The sequence below is a fragment of the Erinaceus europaeus genome, chromosome 12 (assembly GCF_950295315.1).
Source record: "Erinaceus europaeus chromosome 12, mEriEur2.1, whole genome shotgun sequence".
NCBI classification, from domain to species: domain Eukaryota; kingdom Metazoa; phylum Chordata; class Mammalia; order Eulipotyphla; family Erinaceidae; genus Erinaceus; species Erinaceus europaeus.
The window spans coordinates 82867118-82888032 of NC_080173.1; the positions used below are offsets into that span (position 1 = coordinate 82867118).

A 20915-nucleotide genomic window follows, 5' to 3' on the forward strand; every position below is an offset into this window, starting at 1 on the left:
GTAACTCCGCTGCTGCTGCTTCCCCCCACTTCTGGTGCCATTTCTTCCCTTTTTTTCTTCTTTCTTTTTCCTTTTTTATTAATTATGATAGAGACAGAAATAGAGCAGCAGCCTGCTCATCTGCTCTTAGTGCTTCCTCCATATAGGTGAGGACCAGGATCTTGAACCTGGATCTTTGCACATGATAACTTTTGCCCTTTAATGGTTGCTCCATGATTAAATCCCATTTTTTGTCTTTTGTTGCTACATAGAAGCATTATATGGGAAGAATGGTTTTTTGCTGATTTATGAAAATTTAAAGATGAGCAGTTATTCCTAATCTTGTAATTGATTTCCTCATCTTGGGAATAACCGTCTAGGTGTGAAGTGTCCACAACTGTTGCTTCTAGCCATCTGTAGCTATTTAAATATAAATTAAGTGTACTACTAACATTTCAAGTGTTCAGTAGTTAATGATTACTACGCTAGACATGGCAAGTGCAGAGTGTTTTCATCACCACAGCAAACTCTAGTTGGAAGTGCATGCCTAGATTGGATTAGATTAGACTGATTGCTTTATTTTATTTTAGACTTCACTTCATGAACCAATCACTTCTTGTACATATGCCTGTCTTTGGCAGTGTGTCCATGTTATATGTGCCCACTAAACTATACTCTTACTCATACTGGTTTGTAGTGAAATTAATTTTTTAATTGGGGGGGGTGGAACTAATTTTTTCTACTACATTATTTTTTTCAAAGAAATACCAGGAATCAGTTCGCCAGAGATACAATAAAATTGGGTATGCTGATTCTCATCTATGGCTGCAGGAAGAAAAAAATGGTGAGTGTCCCACTGTCTCTTTTCCACAGTCTTATGTTCTGAGAAAAATTGAACAACAACAAAAAAGAATGGTGGACATCCATCTGCACTAGGTTCTGCAGCTAACATCTATGATTGTTTTACTGGACATACAATCTTCTGACCTTCCATCAGTTCATCCTATTTTTAATGCGTTTCAGCATAAGTGGTAGACATCAGGATGCATCAGTTTAAGCATTTAACATGTTAGCATTGACTAGATTTCAGTATTTGATTCATCTTCCTTTTGAGATAAAATTTACATACAACAAAGTGCACAAATTTTAACTGCCACTTAATGAACAAATTGCCCTTGTTACCCAAACTTCTTATCAAAATATAGACTAATCTCCCAATAAAAGATATATATATATATATATACATATATATATATATATATATATATATACATATACATATATATTATATAATATAATTGCTATTTCAGAAATCTCCCATGTGCTCTTTCCCAGTCAGTTCCCCACCTCTTAAGGCAACCACTGTGCTTTCTTTTGCACTGCATGTTAGTTTTGCCTGTTCTAGAATTCATTTAAGGCAGCTATGGATGCATACTCACGTTTTTCTAGGGCTTATTTCATTTCCATGAGGTTTTATAAATGTCATCTGTTACTTGTATCCTGAAGCCATGGTAATATTTAAATTGGTAGCAAGTTAAAGCCCAGATTAGTGACTTAAAACGTAGGTTTCTTGTAATACAGATCAGAACGTGAACATTCTGAAGTGAGCCTTGGAGGGTTAAAATCGAGGTTTAGTGAGGACTGATTCTTTGGAGACTATAGGAGAGAATCAGTTCCTTGTCTCTTCCCAGCTTCTGAGCCCACATGTGCTCCTTGGTTTTGTTGCCCTGTTGAACCATACTGGCTTCTGTTGTCTCCTTGTCTTCTCTTCTGTGGTCAGTCTTTCTCTGTCTTCCAGTTGTTATGAAATCTACCCTGCTAAAATTCAGGGTATCTCCACCTCTCTGAATACTTAAAGTTCCCTCTTACTATAAAAAGAAATATTCATAATGTTCTAGGAATTAGAATGTGGACATTTTCAGGTGCCACCATTCAGCCAACCACGCTTGTACTAGCAGTTACCTCTTTTTCTTGCTGAGTAATACATCTGGCTCACCCGTTTACTCATGGATCTGCATGTGCTTATTTCAAGTTTGGAACTATTAAAAATAAACCTGCTATATATGTACTTGTATATAATCTTTGTGTGGAAATGGTTTTCACTTCTTTAGGATAAATACCAGGGTGTAGACCTGCCAGATCATAGGATAGGTCTTGTTTAACTTTATGAAACACTTCTGGAGCTACAGAGAGAGAGATCACTAGACAGGGATCTGCTTTCCTATGTGCCCAGGTTCCAGCCCCAGTAACACATAAGAGGTGGCATGGCACTGGAGGGAACTCTGGTGCTGTGATCTCCCACTCTTTCTGTCTCCCTGTGTGCAAAAACATGGACCAACAGTGATAAAATTGCATACTCCTTTTTTTTTTTTTGTCTAGTACTTGGCTCAGGCTCTACAAAAAATAACGTTTGTGTGTATGTGTGTGAACAACAGCCAAATCTTTCTCCAGTGTAGCTGCACATTTTATACTCCCATCTACATTGATTTCCTTTTACTTGAAATCCTTGCCAACATTTGCTGTTGTCATTATTTTTAATTGTAACCATTCTGGTGGATATGTAGTGTTCTTTTCCTTGATGAGTAATGGTGTTTAGAACATTTCCAAGTGATATTTAGCCACTTGTATGTTTTCCTCTGTAAGGCATATATTTTATATATTATTTTTTTAAAAATTGGGTTGCCTTTTTGAGTTGTAGGAATTATTTATGCATTCTATATAAAAGTTCTTTTTCTTAAGTTTTTTTAAATATTCCCTTTTGTTGCCTTACTATTGTAGTTATTGTTGTTACTGATGTTGTTGTTAGATAGGACAGGGAGAAATGGAAAGAGGTGGGGAAGACAGAAGGGGAGGACACCTGCAGACCTGCTTCACCACTTGTGAAGTGACTTTCCTGCAGGTGGGGAGCCGAGGGCTCAAACCTGGATCCTTACACTGGTCCTTGCGCTTTACGCCTCCTACTCTTCTGAGATCAGACAAGATTGGGTGTGTTCAGGGTGGTATGGCCGTAGACTCCCCACCTACTCTTAACCCGCGGTGCTACCGCCCAACTCCCTGTACAAGTTCTTGATCAGCCTTGTGTATGTATGTATGTTTTATTAACAGCTTTATTGAGATATAACATATACTATAGATAAAATTCATCCTTTTATGTTGGGCTGGCTTCGCGAGCGGAGACAGACAACCAGGGACTCATAGCTGGGCTGTACGCAGTATCTCTTTATTCATGCAGAACGCAGCACAATCTAAACCAAGCTATGCTAAAACTAAGCTAAACTGAAAACTCACAAACCTGTCCTTATATATACTTGCCAAGAAGTGTGTAAACAGGATGTGATGTAGAGAGGGTGGAGCGAAAAGAGAGTGGTGGAAAATCAGGGTGTGACAAGGAGAGGGGGAGGAGCAGGTGGAAGTTCTACCACAGAACCACCAATGCCCTGGAGGGAGGATGGTGCTTAGTTAGAGATTTATGTAAATAGACCGCAGCTTTGGGATCAAACCAATGCCATACAGGCATGCCAGTGCTTAGTTAAGCAGGATTAGAGACAGAAGCCGGGGGAGCTGGCATACTACCCAACACTTTTAGAGTGACAGTTCAGTAATTTTTAGTATATTCAAAGTTGTGCAAATGTCTAGTTCCAGAACAGTTTAGTGCCCTAGAAAGAAACTCTATATCTATTAGCAGTCATTTTCCATTCTCCCTCCCTCTACCCCCAGCAGCCACACTTCCACTCAGATAAATGTTAGCAAATATTGTTTTCTTCTGTAGCTCATATATTTTATTTTTTCAGAGGTGTTTTATATGAACTGTCATTTAGATTTTTAATAATCTTACTTACCTTTTTTTAAAATCTGTCTTTCTTGATCTAAGAAACCTTTGCTTGTGCCCAAGTTAAGAAGATAGTTTTGTATTTTCTCTCTTTACAGGCTTTACGGTTAATGCTTTCATTTCTAGATCTATGCTCCATCTTGAGTAAAAGTTTACCTGTGGTTGGTTTGAGATAGAAATTGAAGTAGACATTTATTTGTTGACAAGAATCACTTCTCTTCTCCACTTTAAAGTCATACAGAGGTCAGAAGATAACTCACCTGCAGGGCATGTGACTTGCTGGCCTGGGTTCCAACCCTAATACCATATGGGAGTGCCACAGCACTGTGGAAGCACAGTTGCTGAGGTAGCGCCCTTACCCCCCCCCAAGTAAAAAAAAAATGAAAAATATTGGCTGGGGAGCAGTGGAATTATGCATGCTGATGGCCCTGCTAGCACAAAAGGAGGAAAAAAGAGGTAAACTTTCTGGCTAAAGTTGCTATGCTACTATCGCACGTGAGTTAGAGAAGTGTTACTCAAATTCTGTCAGGTACTGCCTTACCCAATGAAAGGACGAGACGATAAAATGTAGTTAAGTGTAACCTCTAAAGGAATTTAAGTACTGTATTAAAAGGAAATTGTGGGTATAGAAAGTTTATAACAAGAGCCAATGTCACACACTTTTTTAAGTAGGAATTTTGGGGGTTGTGTTGTACTTGGCTTCACTGCTGATGAAGCAGGTAGGGCCTGGGGGCTTGAATCTGGTCCTTGTGCATAACATGTTCATTCTCTTTTTCTTATGGATAGTTTATTATTAGTCTCAGTGACTCTTAGATTCTTGATGGGTAAGCATGTAACAGTTCTTTCAAACACTAAGGACTGAATCAGGTTTTGTATATTTTAATTCCAAAATTATGTTTTAGTATGCTCAGTTACATCACAAAACCAAATGTGAGCGGTTCTTTTTCTGTGTGTGTGTGTGATGAATAGAAGGTTATAAGATCAGTGTGTAGCTCCACACCACATCCACCACCAAAGTTCTGTGTCCCCACCATCCCACCTCCCAAAGAGAACCACCGTAAGCAGAGTGACTCTTTAATTGTTCAGGGTCTAATCTATATTTCTACCCTCTCTTAGTGATTGTGTACTCAGTAATATTTTTTATAAAAATGACTTATGTGACATTTTTTTACTGTAAGAAATCACAGTCATATTTTGTAAATATAAAAAGATCAAAACATTGTTTCACTTGTAGATGCCCCCCCTTACCTAGAAGAAGTGTAAGTTTTCTTCCTACAACTCAGAATATACTTAAAGTTATAAATAATCTCAAACATGAAAGAGCTGTCAAGCCTACAAGGTATAGCTTAATAAATTAATGTTTTGATTATCATCATGCAGATTTTTCCAGCAATGCCCAGAGACAAATTAGATAAGCTAATTAAGTGTTCAGGTGCAAGTCATTTTCCTTCTCCAGTAATCAAACCATTTAAGGATTAAGAAACAAACCCAGCTGCCTTAGACGCCTTGAATGGGTACCTGGATCCTGCTGGAGCTGAATTAGTTTGCGGCTTTGCACAGATCTCTTCAGAGCTGGCAGAGGCTTCAAGAGGAGTCTGTTTCTTAAAACTGATCCCTTACTAGCTTTTCCTTTGGAACTTTGAAAATCTACCTTGTCATTTAAAGTACTTTTTTCTCCATTGCATTGCTAGCCTAACTCAGTATGCTTGAGGTGCCTGTGGCTTCTTCAGAGATTCCTGTTCACTAGGACAGCTCTGAGATGCCCAATACCTTTTCTTTATGTACAGCCCTTTTATGCCTCTCTCTTTCCAGACCAAAAAGTCCCAGCCATAAGTGAAAGCCCCCTGCCTCCTCATCCAATCAAAATCACAAAGACAGCAACTCACAAAAACCCAGATGCGAACATCGTGTTAGAAAGGCCCTGGAATGGCAAGTGAGTGGTAATGAGATTGTCTGCCTTCATTACAGTTGGTTGCCTTTGACATTATTAAATTTTGAATTCTGTCAGTTCCCATAAGATGGAGAAATAATTCTTTTGAACAGATGGCACAATAAAATTGTGTATTTATAGTATAGACATTGAGTACATTGTATTTTTTTTTATTCTGACTTTTTAATTGGATAGAGACAGATATTGAGAAGGGAGGGAGAGTTAGAGAGGGAAGGAGACTGCAGCCCTGCTTCACCACTCATGAAGCTTTCCCCCTGCAGGTAGGGACCAGGGGCTTGAACCCCTGTCCTTGCTCTGTAATGTGTGTGCTTACCCAGGTGCATCACCACCTGGCCCCTAAGTATATCGTATCTTAAACTTCATTTCAGTATTTGATAACTTTTGAATTTTGCTGGCTCTTAACTAATGAAAGCATTGCAAAATTGGCACACGTAGACTGTGCTGCTTCTTACTACTTTAAGGAGTGCTTTAAAGATGACCTTTAAGAAGTCTTTTGTCTGTGGGACAAGAATACCTACCAAGACCAAGGTTAATTCACTAAAAAGAGGAGCTAAAAAAAGGAATGATACTGAGAATTGCTCAGTATGAGAAAAAGAAATGAGGGTAAGTCTGTTTATCAAACCTTTAGGGTGAATAACATTTACTCTTGCTTACAGGTGATTTTAAATACTCTCGTCATTTTTATTTGCTCTCAGTTCCTTGGATGAAAGTATGGGAACAGAGGAGAGGTCGGAGAAAAGAGAGGCTCCCCTTCTCTCCCTTGCAGAAGATTCTCAGCAGAAAGCAGGTCAAGCCGCCCTCTTTATCCCCCTGAGCATGCGGCACAGCATTGGTGACTACTGTAGCCGTTTTGAGCAGTACCTCCGGATGGTATCTCACGAGGCTGTGGGCTCCTTCAACCCGTGGTTGATAGCTGAAAGGTCAGTAGATGGGATGTTATTTAGGCTGTGTTACTGTGCTTCTTTCCAGGAACCAAGTTCTCTATGTGTTAAAGTTCAGTGAGGCTTAAGAAAGAGGTGACCAGAGTCTCATATTTTGCTTTTGGACCAGTGACCAGGCTTTCTCTGTGAACTGCCTCTTTCAGATACAGGGCATGATAAACCTGCATGAGAAGTAGTACCACCCAGAGCAACATTCTGCAGCCTACTCTTTTTAGATGGAGGACCAATACTCAAGAGTCAAGGCAGGGTAGATTATCTATTGCTATTTGTGTTCCATCAGAGAACATAAACTGCCAGGCAGGAAACATTTGTGATTGTTAAATCTTAGTGATTTGAACATACGGACAGTGGGGAGCAGTAGGTCTTTGGACTTTGCAGCATTTTCTTTAATCATCCTTCTGGGGGTTGGTTACTACCTTGCCTGGGGGAAATAAAGTGTCGTGAAGCTATAAAGCAGAGAGTCCTGCTGCTATACATATTTGAAGAAGAGGTGGCCTTATTTTATGTAGTTAGTGAAGAGATTTGTGTAAACCTGTTATTTAATTTTTTCAAGATATTTTACTTGTGATTAATAGTAGTTCACAAGATAATGAGATTACAGGGTTTAATTCCACACTGCAGCCACCACCAGAGTTCTGTGTCCCTACCCTTCCACCAACCACTACCATAGTTCTCATAAAAGTCTTAGAGACAACTTGTTTACTTCTGGGTTTGGTTTGGTTTTATTTTGCAATAAGCCTGTTCTTTTAAAACAGACTTAAATTTTAATTTGTTCTTTTATGTAACTAATTTTCCCCACATACCCGCTAATATCTTTCAATGTAATTTTCCTCACGATAAAAACATCACTTAATCTGGGAGTCGGGCTGTAGCGCAGTGGGTTAAGCGCAGGTGGCGCAAGGCACAAGGACCGGCATAAGGATCCCGGTTCGAACCCCGGCTCCCCACCTGCAGGGGAGTCGCTTCACAGGTGGTGAAGCAGGTCTGCAGGTGTCTATCTTTCTCTCCTCCTCTCTGTCTTCCCCTCCTCTCTCCATTTCTCTCTGTCCTATCCAACAACGACGACAACAACAATAATAACTACAACAATAAAAAAAAAAAAAACAAGGGCAACAAAAGGGAATAAATAAATAAAATAAATTTAAAAAAAAAAAAAAAAAAACATCACTTAATCTGTGTCTCCTCCTCTCTCCTGAAACCCTCATTCTTTTTACCCCAGTCCTATCTGGCTGTTCATTATATCTGCAGTCTGCCTCTGGTCCTGGGTCTTGCTTTCACCTTTGCCCTGAGTGTTGGACTGCCTTTCTGCCATGTTAGAATCTTTATTTCCTAGTGCCCTCATCTTCCTCTCTCAGGTTTATTCTCATGTTGCTGGGACGTACTTTGCTTTGGGTGCAGAGAAAATTCCTTTAGACTTATATACTTGAAAATGCCTCTATTTTTATACTTTTTTGATTGGTCTGAGTTTTAAATTGTGGTCTCCCTAACACAACCCCCCCCAACTTTTCGGAGGTAAAGAAGCAATTGTCCTATAGTTGCACTGGGCAGAGAAGGGGCTGGAGACCTACCAGCATAACTGCTCATTCTGCAGATTTCCAGCCTGTGTCTAATTTTCTGCTCCATACCTCACTCCACCATCGTGATTCTCAGTACTGTTGCTTCTTAAATCTCCTGCCGTTTTGTGAAGCAAATCAACTTAATTTTCTTTGACATTGTCCTCAATAGACCATAAAGTTTTAGCATCTTCTGCTTGATTAATTACAATTCTTCACGTGCTTAAAGAAAGTATTAGTGGTGGTCCGGGAGGTGGCGCGGTGGTAAAGCTTTGGACTCTCAAGCATGAGGTTCCGAGTTCAATCCCCGGCAGCACATGTGCCAGAGTGATGTCTGGTTCTTTCTCTCTCTTCCTACCTTTCTCATAAATAAATAAAATCTTTAAAAAAAAAAAAAGTAATTTAAAAAAAAAAAAGAAAGTATTAGTGATTTTTTTTTTGTTTTGTTTTTTAAAGGTTTTATTTATTTATTAATGAGAAAGACAGGAATAGAGAGAAAAAGAACCAGACATCACTCTGGTACATGTGCTGCCAGGGATTGAACTCAGGACGTCAAGCATTAGAGTCTATTGCTTTATCCACTGCACCACCTCCTAGACCACAGTATTAGTGATTTAATAATGGTCTACTAAATTATAAGATTACAGTGATATATTTCACTCTATACCATAAAAGTTCTATGCCCCCTTCCAGTGTACTTTTTAAAATAAATAAATAAATGAAGGGTTTTTATTTATTTATTTATTTTGTTTTTACCAGAGCACTGGCTCAGTTCTGGCTTTATGATGGTCTGAGGGATTGAACATGAGACTTTAGAGTCTCTGGCATTAGAGTCTGTTTGCATAACCATAATGCTCTCTCTCCCACCCCCAATGTACTTTTCATCTTCTGAAAGTTTTGGACATTACTCACCAACTTTTCTTTTTTCTTGCCACCTTGTAGGTGTACATAGTTATCTGTTGCCTTTTATATTTTTGTGCAACTTTGGATGGGATCAGACTCAATCTCAATTCCCCACATTTAATTGATGCCATGAGACCTATTACAAAGTATCCTTCACTGCATATAAGAGGCATAGTTCTGGCTGTGAGATGGATGTGTGTTTTCTGAATAAGTAAGCTTGACCTGCTCCCATGTGTGAACACACAGTCCTGAGCAAGCTCAGTTATTTTCCCATAACCGTGTCTGGGTTGGTAAGCCTAATTTGTATGTGGTAAACTCCAACACAAGTTAAGTAAATAGATTGTTCTTTGTATGTCCTTAGCACTTGATTAACTGACACTTTTTATTCCTAGTATGTAGATGTAGAGAAGAGCTCTATTGGCGTGGGAGAAATAATAATCAGGAGGACAATGCTTTTTAAGAGATGCCTGACTTTTACAGGTGTTCTCCTTCCTGCTCTCTTGTGCCCACAGATGACTGTGCATCTTAGTATTCTAGTTTTTGTTTTTACTTTTCTTATTTTTTTTTATATTTATTTTATTTATTTATTCCCTTTTGTTGCCCTTGTTGTTTTATTGTTGTAGTTGTTATTGTTGTTGTTGTCGTTGTTGGATAGGACAGAGAGAAATGGAGAGAGGAGGAGAGAAAGATAGACACCTGCAGACCTACTTCACCGCCTGTGAAGCGACTCCCCTGCAGGTGGGGAGCCGGGGTTCGAACCGGGATCCTTATGCCGGTCCTTGCGCTTTGCGCCACCTGCACTTAACCCGCTGCGCTACAGCCCGACTCCCTTGTTTTTATTTCTTATTTGAGTGTTCCAAACCTGAGAGTTGTATTGGTCAGAACTTGAAAAAAATATCTATGCACAGTTGACTTCATCTAATAGCCTCTACTGCTAAGGAAGGAGGGAGCCAAGTTCTTACCCTTCTTTTGGTTACCTCTGTTCCTTCTCATACCTGAAAAAAAGCACTATGCTATACCAGTGATCAGAGCAATGGTCTAAACTGGATGTAAATAAAGAATGTTTGTGAAAGGGAAGACCTAGACAGTGTTTTTGAGGGAATCAAACTTTTTTCTTTATTGGGAGGATTAATGGTTTACAATCAGCAGTAAAAAGGAATCAAACTCTTTAAGTAGCCCTGATTGAAAAACAAACCAGCAGTCTTCTGGCTGAAAAGCACAGATTAAACATGTATTGATATTTCTGCTCCCTGCATTCTTATTCTATTACATATCACTAAAAGAATAAAAGGCACAAAACTACAATGATAGCACATAAGACATAGGATTTTGGAAGCCATAAAGCAGTTAGACAAAAAGCGCAAGATACTTAGCAGACTTGAGAGAGTCAAGTTCCTTTTGGGAATGAAATAGGAACCAAGCTGATTTGTGTAGAAGAAACTTAATGAGACTCCCGAATGAGAAGCAATAGATGCATGTGAAGTCATGTGTGCAGATGAGACAGGACATAGAGGAGACTTGTTAGGAATTCACATTCTAAATATGACAGACAGCTAACAACAGGCATTAGATGATGCATATAGTCTATGTATCCTTAAAGTATTAATGAAATGAGAGCAGAGGTGACTTAGTGGCTAGAACACGGGGTTTGCAGAGGTAAGGTCCCAGGTACCATCTCTGATTTTTGCATATGCCAAAGTATGCTCTAGCCACTCCACCTCTTTCTTTGATGAAATAAAGAGGACTCTGAAGAGTCAGACACAAAGCAGGAAGCAGAATAAAACACTGAAACAAATTAGAATTGATATTCTCAGAGAATTAAATTACGGTATGACACTGTGAAATAAGAACTTTTTTGGAAATTTTCTTGAAAATAAGCTACTGGGGAGTCGGGTGGTGGCGCAGCCACTTAAGTGCATGTGGCACAAAGCACAAGGACTGGCATAAGGATCCTGGTTTGAGCCCCCGGCTCCCTACCTATGGGGGAGTCACTTCACAAGTGATGAAGCAGGTCTGCAGGTGTCTTTCTCTCCCCTTCTCTAGCTTCCCCATCTCTCTCCATTTCTCTCTGTCCTATTCAACAACGATGACATCAATAACAACAACAATAATAACTACATCAATAAAACAACAAGGGCAACAAAAGGGAATAAATAAATAAATATTAAAATAAAAATAGGGGAGTCGGGCGGTAGCGCCGCAGGTTAAGCGCAGGTGGTGCAAAGCGCCAAGGGCCGGCTTAAGGATCCTGGTTCTAGCCCCCGGCTCCCCACCTGCAGGGGATTTGCTTCACAGACTGTGAAGCAGATCTGCAGGTATCTCTCTTTCCCCCTCTCTATCTTCCCCTCCTCTCTCCATTTCTCTCTGTCCTATCCAACAACAACGACATCAATAACAACAATAAAACAATAAGGACAACAAAAGGGAATAAGTAAATATTAAATAAATAAATAGAAAAAGAAAATAAACTACTGGATCAGGGAGCTAACTCAGTCTGTTAGAGTGTCAGCTTGCATCCGAAGGCCCCACAGGCTGCAGGTTCAATACTCATACCACTAAACATGCTGGAACTGAGCAGTGCTCTGGTTCTCTCTCTCTCATAAAAAATAAATAAGAAAATAAATATTTTTAAAATGAACTTTCAGAGAATCAGACAAAAAGGTTTTAGAGATTAAAAGAATGATGACTGAAATAAATTCACTGGAAGAATTCCAAGGAAAAGTCATCTGTTAGGTAGTGAATTAAAAAACAAAGGAGTAGTAGGGAAGAGCACTGTTTAAAATTAGAAACAAAGGAGTAGTAGGGAAGAGCACTGTTTAAAATTAGAGGCTTATTCTAGGAGAGCATCTCAGCTCATGCTGTGGTAACATATACCTTAGGCTGAATGACTCAAACAATAGTCATTTCTCACAGTTGTAAAGGCTGGGAAATAAAAGATCAAGGTGCCAGCAGATCCATGCCTAGTGAGGACCAGCTTCCTGGTTTGCAGACAGCTGTCTACTTAATATATTCTCGTGTGGAGGGAGGGAGTGGGCTGGAGAGAGAGAACGACTATGATCATTTCATACTTATGTAAAGACACTGGTCCTGTTGTTAGGACTCCATTCTTGTGACCTAATCACCTCGCGTAGACCCCACCTCCAAATGTGCTCGTACTGGAGATTGGGCTTCTACATATGAACGGGAGAGACACAGATTTCCAGTGTATAACATGCAGTATTGGAATAAAAGGGTAATTTGAGCATCTCCATGTAAAACGATGACAATGTTTAAGAATTCAAATTGGGCACCTTGAAATAATCAGAAAATGCAGGTTCTCAGTAGCAGCACTATAGAGGATATTAGAGCACAACTCCAGAGTTTAACCTGTGCTGAACTAGACTGTCAATTAAATACAAGGTCAACAGAGATTCTTAGGTATGCAAAGTGTTTTAGGTATCAAAAATTTTTGGTTCGCATAAAGTTTTCAGGTTCTATAGTTGTATGCTGCCAGTACAAGGTGAACATTGAGAAAAAAGGGTGGTCCAGTAGGTGGCACAGTGGATAAAGCATTGGACTCTCGAGCATGAGGTCCCAAGTTCAATATCTGGCAGCACATGTACCAGAGTGATGTCTGGTTATTTCCCTCTCCTATCTTTCTCATTAATAAACAAATAAAATATTAAAAAAAAAAAAAAAAAGAAAGAAAGAAAGAAGGTAGGGTTTAGGGAAATTAGATTCCAACATGGAACTTCCAGAGAAATGGTAGAATTGATTTCCAAGAGAGTATTTTTTCAGTGATCATAGAAAGCAAGCAATCCACTTTGGAGTAGGAACACAGAGGACCTCAGAAGTACTAGTTTCCCAGAGGGGAAATTAAAAAAGGAAGGGGCGTCTGAACAGTGGCACATGTGGTGGAGCTCATGTTAATATGTTCAAGCCCCCAATCCCTGCCTGCAGTCGCAGGGGAGAGAAACTTCACAAGTAGTGAAGCAGTGCTGCAGGCTTCTCTTTCTCAGTCTCTCCCTTCTATCACAAAATGGTAAAAAAAAAAAAAAAAAAAAGAAAGAAAAGAAAAAAGAAATGGATACATTGCTTTATGTGTTTGAATAAATTAGGAGTACCTTTGTATGCCCCTCATAGTTTGGTGATAGATTAGTAACGGGAATATAGAAAGCAAAACAACTGTAAAAACAAGACACTCACTTCTGCAGAAGTGCTGATGCACCCAGTAAATTGGACAGCTTCTCCAGAGGCTGACTGCTAATAGAGAAGCTAGATTAAATAAAACACATGTTTAGAGGGGCCAGGCAGTGGCACATCTGGTAAAGCACACACATTACAATGTGCAAGGACCTGGGTTTAAGCCTCTGGTCTCCACCTGCAGGGGGAAAAGCTTCATGATTGGTAAAGTAGGGCTGCAGGTGTCTCTCTGTCTCTTTTCCTCCTCTTCAAGTTCTCTCTGTCTCTATCCAATAAATAAATGGGGGGGGGGGGCACACATATATTTGCAGGCATCAGGCAATTAGGTAATACTGAATAACTGCACTAGGACCCAGAGGAAGAGGCCAAGGAGTAAGAGCTTTGGCATCAGATTGTCAGTTCTAGAGGGGGATGGTCTGCACTTAAGGTGCCTTTTCAGATCACACAGGTCAGAAATGGGAATCCAGGCCTTGCCAAGTGGAGGACTTGGCATGGCGATCTGGGCTCACCTTTGACTGGGGCCCTGAAGGCTCAGCTCAGCATTCTGGAACTAGGGTAACCTAGATGGCAGCTGAACTTCTTGGGGATTCTGTTCAGCTCTAAATGATTTTACTTTCTTGGGACTGGATTGAGGTGATTCTAGATCATAACTAGTGCCTACTATGTTCATAGAGCAAAATTGGGATTTAGAATTTTGGCAAAGAGCTTATAAATAATAAAATTCGAATGAGTGTTCCAGATCTGAAAAGTGTGCTTTTTCCTGAAAAGAGGAATTTGTTAATAGCGAATTATTAGACCTAAAAAATGACAAGGTTGGACACTTGTAATACAGGGCAGAAGAAAATATCCCAAGTGATGTCTGGAGATACAAAAATAGGTGAAAATAACAAGGAAAAGGTAGAGTGGGAGCTCTGACACACACATGGCTGGAGTCAGAGAGGGAGAGAGAGGTCAGAAACAACTTCCAAAGGGACAGTGATACACCTAACTTCCCCAAAGCATCTAATGATATCAAGCCAGACAATCGAGAAGTTTTTAGAAGCACCAGGACAGCCAGAGTGCGGCGCCTCAGCAGTGTGCATCAGCCATTGGCTTCTATCACTGGCGCTATGTGAGAGCAGCGGGAACTCATGGATGGTGGAGTGGTGTTTTGCTAGCTCTCTCGCTCAAAGAAGGCAGGTGGGTGGGAGGGAGAGAAGAAAAGGAAGGAAGGAACGAACGAACGAACGAACGAATGAACTGGGCCAGGAAGGAGGTTTAGAGGTAATGTGCACATATGATGTCATGTTTGTCACCAGCATTTCGTGGGGTGGGTGGAATGAGGTCAGCTAATGCACAGGATTTTCATGCTTAAGAGCCCCAGAGCCTCGTGCTCAGTCACCAGCATCGCTATATACCAGAGCTCTGGGCGCTCTCTCGAAAAATCTCATGCCTCGGCATGTCATAGCATTGTAATATATAAGACAAAGAATATTCTAAAATCAGGCGGGGCGGGGGGAGTGTAGACTAGAAAGCTTGCCCTGTCATTTAAAGTTCTAAAAGAAAACTGTCTGGGGTTGTAAATCCAGTGAAATGTATGTCACAAAAAGGTAAGAGGTTCCAAACAAAACTTGAGATTTATTACCAGTAAATCTTCACTACAGGTAATGTTAAAAGGACATTTTTAAGGCAGATCAAAAAAGTTACAGATGAGGCTGGGGAGACAGCATGATGGTTATGCAAAGAGACTCCCATGCTTGAGGCTCCAAGGTCCCAGGTTCAATCCCCAGCACCACCATATGCCAGAGCTGAGCAGTGCTCTGGTCTCTTCCCTCTCTATGTATCTCTCATTAAAATAAATAAATAATTTTTTTTTTAAGTTACAGATGCAAAGTTAAAAATACAGGGCGGCATGAATAAAGGAAAAAAAGATCGCTAGGTAGTAAATAAATATTAACTTTAAATTTAATCAATGTACTTCCCAGCTATGGCTTAAAGTGGTGCTGGGGATTGTACCTAGGGCCTCTGGTGTCTCAGGCATGAAAATCTTTTGCATAACTATGATGCTCTCTTCCTAGTCCACTAATACTTTTTTTTTTTTTTTAAACCAGCACTGGTCTGATCGGGTTTATGGTGGTGCAGGGAATTGAACCTGGGACTTTGGATCCTCGGGCATGAGGATCTCTCTGCTGATTCAGTAATACTGATTTCTTATGGGTGTGCATATGTGTACATTCAAGTGACAGTGGTTTAAAAGGAAGGGAATGAATACAGTTAGAATTCTAAGGTTTTTGTATTATCTGGAACAATGGTAAAATAGTGTTAGGCTACAAATTAAGAATTTATAATTTTGGGGCCAGGTGGTGGTGCACCTGGGTGAACACATACATTACAGTGCACAAGGACCTAGGTTCAAGCCCCTGCTCCCCACCTGCAGGGGGAAAGCTTCACAAGTAATGAAGCAGTTCTGCAGGTGTCTCTCTGTCTCTTTACCTCTCTATCTCCCCCTCCTCTCTCAATTTCTCTGTCTTTATCTGATAATATTTTTTAAAAAAATAATTTATAATTTAGGGTGGTCATTAAAAGGATAGGAAAAGAACATAACAAAGAAAGAATAAAAATAAAATACAGGAGGCCAGGCAGTGACACTCCTAGTCAAGTGCACATATTACCAAGTACAAAGATCTGGGTTCAAGCCCTTGCTCCTCACCTGCAGGGGGATGCTTCACAAATAGTGAAACAGGTCTGCAGGTGTCTGTCTTTTCCTCCCCCTTCCTATCTCCCCATCCTCTCTTAATTTTTCTCTGTGCTATCTAATAAATATTAGAAGGAAAGAATAAAATTGGGGGAAATACATAAGTGGGCCCAGGGACTGTCACACCTGGTGAGTGAGTGCACGTTACCATGTGCAAGGACCTGTGTTCGAGCCTCTGGCTCCCAGATGCTGGAGGAAGCTTCACAAGTGGTGAAGCATTTGCTGCACCTCTGCCTCTCTCCCTCTCTATCTTCTTTCTCTCTGCCCTATCAAATAGAACAAGGAAAGGAAAAAAGGGAGAAATGGCTCCTGGGAGCTATAGATTCATCATGCCTGCACTGAGCCTCAACAATAACCCTCGTGGCGAAAATTTAAAAAACAAAAAATAATACTTAAAAGTTTTAGCTCAAGATACCTCCCTATAATTTACTCTTTAATTACAAAAAGAAAATAGTAACTTTACCCATCATGTATCATCCTAAGTAACTGATCAGAGTTAAAATTATTTAGCCCTGGGACAAATAAATGCACTGAGGGCTCACATGCTGCTTCTTTGTCACCCAGTCTCCCCAAAAGTGTAATGTGAATCTAGTTGTGAGGAAGCATCCGGCCAGAATGGAAGGACGTTCTGCTAAAAGGAAGCGTTTGCTCTATAAAAAAAAAAAATGCACAGGTTATGAGAGGTAAAGACTAAAGAATGTTTCCAGAGGAAAGCTGACTAAAAAGTTACGGCAGGGAGTCGGGCTGCAGCGCAGCGGGTTAAGCGCAGGTGGCGCAAAGCACAAGGATCGGCATAAGGATCCCGGTTCGAACCCCGGCTCCCCACCTGCAGGGGAGTCACTTCACAGGCGGTGAAGCAGGTCTGTAGGTGTCTTTCTCTCCCCCTCTCTGTCTTCCCCTCCTCTCTCCATTTCTCTCTGTCCTATCCAACAATGACAACAACAATAACTACAACAATAAAAAACAAGGGCAACAAAAGGGAATAAATAAATAAAATAAATTTTAAAAAATTAAAAAAAAAGTTACAGTAGCTCAGTGTAGTGTATGATACTGAATTGAAATCTGGGCCAGCAAAAGTTTTCTCTCAACAGACATATGAATAGTAAGCAAGGTTGGACAATAGTGTTGATTTTACAACTTTTATAGTATTATTTGGCTATCTAAGAGAAACCCCTTGTTTTTTTTAAGAAATATGCCCTGGACTAGTAAGGAATATTAACCTCCAGGCAGTTTTGGGGGCAAGTGACATGTAGAGTGCAGAGTATCTTGCCCCTCTTGTCCCATGCAGAAGGTATGTGTCTTTCCCTCTGTCAGACAGGCAGCTAATTTACAGGGGTGCGTGTGGACTAGGGCTTAGTTACTGGTCACTTCTAAGCTTAGCCATTTCATAGGAGGCCTACCCAGCATACCTTACAACCCCACCCCACCCCCACCCCTTAATAGAACTTTGGAGTCTAAGCACTACTTTCTGAATACCTAGGAGGTCCAAGACATCTTACTTTGTTTTTCATCTTCAAAAGTGTCTTGACTAGTCTTGACCTTTGGATTTCCATTTAAATCTCAGTGTTGACGTGTTAACTTCTCCAGCTGAGTAAAAGAATGTTTCCTATATTTGGCTGTATGTTCCTTTAGCTGTGCTGTTTTTCTTCCAGCTTTTCAGAAGAGCTGGTAGATGAGGCTCTGGGGGCTGTGGCTGCTGAACTTCAGGATGTGTGTGAAGACTATGCAGAAGCCGTGTTCACCTCGGAATTCTTAGAGGCTGCTCCATAGCAGCTCTCCAAGACAGGGCCCATCATGGCACGCCAGAGGAGGGACAGCATCACTTTGTGTCTTAGCTCATAGGAAGTGCTTTTCCTCAGCTCTCCATCAGACCCCGAAGAAGCTGCCATCTGAAAGGAAGGAAGGAAATGCCAGTGAGGTCACCCTCGCTCTGCATTTTCTCATTCTCTAGCAGTGGTTCTGGTAGTTTCTGTTGGACCATGTTCTGTTTATCAGTGCCCTGGAAATGTGAACTGATTATGACAATATATTTTCTGACTGTATCATTTTCACTATTGAAATAATATGCTCATTCCCACCGACTGATCGGGATGTTTTGAGAAGTATATTTCACACAGGGATTCAACTTGCTGAATGTGCAGGTGGCATTGCTGCAAAAGCCAAACGCATTGCCGTTGCTCTCTTGTCCTGCTACCTGGGTGGTGTTTCCATCTGTGGCGATTTCCTAGCAGGATACCTGTCCCTACAGGGTTGCGGACGTGTTGAACACAGGTCGGTTATGCTGCCACACCTCTGCTTTGTTGCAGCTTATCAAAAATAGAGACCAGGTTGCCAGTGCCCAGTAGTGCTTACTCATCTCTAATGTTTAGGCCTTAGATGCCTTTTCATATTTTCAGCTCCTCAAAAACTTAATGCTGTGGTTTGTCATATTCTGACATTAAAAAAACAAACAAACAAACTTTGTCTGAATTCAGAGGAATGTTGAGGGCTTCAGGAGAAGCCAGGCCTCTCTTATCTCTGGTTGGAGGTATTGAGCTCACCTGTCCTTGATGTGGTTAGGAGTTTCTAGGGTTCCTGACCACAGAGAAGCCTTGTGTTTTCCAGAGAGAACAACCTTGATGGTGTGAAGACACCCAGTGAAAGAAAACTGAAGAATCTTAATAGCTTGGTCTTCAAATACCTTACAAGTCATAATCTACTAAGAGCAAAGCCTCTTGTAAAGGGTTCAGGAACTGTGAATCAAAGAAATATACATTAAACATAAGCCCACTGCCTGGAGAAAGTTCCCATCTATCTTTTTGCCAGAGGCTAGGTGAAATGTGAAGAGTGAGCGAGCAATGTGAGACACACGCCATGGAATAATGTGAATCTTTTTTTTTTTTTTTTTTTTTTTAAACTTGGATGGTGGATGTGGTATATAGAGCATTACCTTGCAATTTTATGTGAATCTTTTTAGAACACGTATATAGTGTGTCTTCTGGGCATTTTCTCTGAAGTACAAGTATTTCAGGTGATAATTTACACTGCTCCATCACACTCCTTTGTGCAAAATTGATTTTCATTACATGTTACTGTTTTACTGCTTTTTGTATTGCCTCAGAATTAAAGACTTCACAGGAAATTGGGAGTTTTTAATTCAGTATGTTGTTACATGTATATACTTGAATTTATTGGAGTTGGTGTCATTAATAGCTAAAGGGAATTTCTGTGACAGTTTTTATAGTTTTCTGTGATGGTTTTTAAAATAAATTCATTATTTTAAAGGATGTGCATGCCTAAAATATTTCCATATCCTACTTTTCCACAAGCAAAGTGAAATATGACTTACAGATGCACTGATAATACTCAGCGGAGGGGTTTACTAGTCATTCTTTTTTTTTAATATTTATTCCCTTTTTTTGCCCTTTTTATTGTTGTAGTTATTAATTGTTTTTGCTATTGATGTCATCATTGTTGGGTAGGACAGAGAGAAATGGAAAGAGGAGGGGAGATGGGGAGAGAAAGACAGATGCCTGCAGACCTGCTTCACCGCCTGTGAAGTGACCCCCCCCTGCAGGTGGGGAGCCAGGTGCTCGAACCGGGATCCTTAAGCCGGTCCTTGCGCTTTGCAGCATGCGCGCTTAACCCGCTGCACTACCGCCTGACTCCCTTACTTGTCATTCTTTACCCCCACACAGAGATAAATGACAATGAAAGCTGACATTCGCTGAGCACACATTACGTAAGGCGTCACTCTCAGTGCTTGTCAGATAATACTTTATCCTATGTTACCTGTGTGATAGGAATACCATTGTCACTCCATTTTGTAGATGAGCAAAATGAGTCAAAGATTATTTAAGCAAACAAGTATCTATTGAGACTTCTGTGAAGGTAATCGTTGGCAGCCTCTGGTCAGCATGTAGATGCTTGCTGCCTCGGCATGTCTTGTCCACAGCAAGGTCAAGTTCAGACTCCTTGGCTTTGTTACAGGAAGTTCCTAGTCTCCCTCTGCCCAGCAGATGGGGCTCCCCACCTCTGACTCACGTGGATCAGGCTTGCACTTCCTCCACGTCCAATGTCTGTTTTTATAGTCCTGGCCCACAGTAAATCTTTGCAGCCAAAGCATTCTCCAAAGGCACAAAAATAAACCGCAGGAAGTAAAATGTTTTATTTGAAAATGGAATCTGAATCCTAAAAATATAGATTTTCCATTTTGTCGTCTTGTACCTATCCCAGGCCGCTGACATTTTGTTCTTTAGGAACCATGTATAAATCATTCTTTAACCACCTGCAGTTTTTTCCTAACTTGATCAGATATTTTCAGAAACAGATGTGTTTCTGTGTTATAGTTTCTCCCAATTTACAGAGAAGCTGAAAGTCCTAAGTTTCTAGTATTTGTCGCTCTGCTATGTCCAGCTCCATAGCCCTAGTCGTTGGGGGTGGGGGGGGCCCTTTTTGATGCTTGCCTCTAGTCTGTTTGGGTGCTTGCTTTTTTAAAATTTTATTTTAAACATGTATTTATGAGAGAGATCCAGATCATCACTCTGGCACATGGTTCACCTCCTGGACAACTGTTTGGCTTTTATTATTATTATTATTTTTATTTAAGAAAGGATTAATTAACAAAACCATAGGGTAGGAGGGGTACAACTCCACACAATTCCCACCACCCATTCTCCATATCCCACCCCCTCCCCTGATAGCTTTCCCATTCTCTATCCCTCTGGGAGCGTGGACCCAGGGTCATTGAGGGTTGCAGAAGGTAGAAGGTCTGGCTTCTGTAATTGCTTCCCCGCTGAACATGGGCGTTGACTGGTCGGTCCATACTCCCAGTCTGCCTCTCTCTTTCCCTAGTAGGGTGTGT

At 40.6% G+C, this 20915-nt stretch overlaps 1 protein-coding gene across 5 annotated transcripts in view; it reads left to right on the forward strand.

Annotated features, from left to right (window-relative positions):
* KIAA0753 (KIAA0753 ortholog) overlaps nucleotides 1-19338 on the forward strand; it is a 66462-nt gene extending 47124 nt beyond the window's left edge. For 4 of the 5 annotated variants that reach the window (XM_060204193.1, XM_016187852.2, XM_016187860.2 and 1 more), the window contains 4 exons: nucleotides 742-823; nucleotides 5621-5741; nucleotides 6455-6679; nucleotides 17725-19338. In XM_060204193.1, coding sequence (XP_060060176.1) covers nucleotides 742-823; nucleotides 5621-5741; nucleotides 6455-6679; nucleotides 17725-17842 — 546 coding nt within the window. In that variant the 3' untranslated portion in view covers nucleotides 17843-19338. Of the gene's footprint in view, nucleotides 1-741; nucleotides 824-5620; nucleotides 5742-6415; nucleotides 6680-17724 lie in introns of those variants that run through there. The other variant, XM_060204194.1, reaches the window with a different exon arrangement.
* The last annotated feature ends 1577 nt before the right edge of the window (nucleotides 19339-20915 follow it).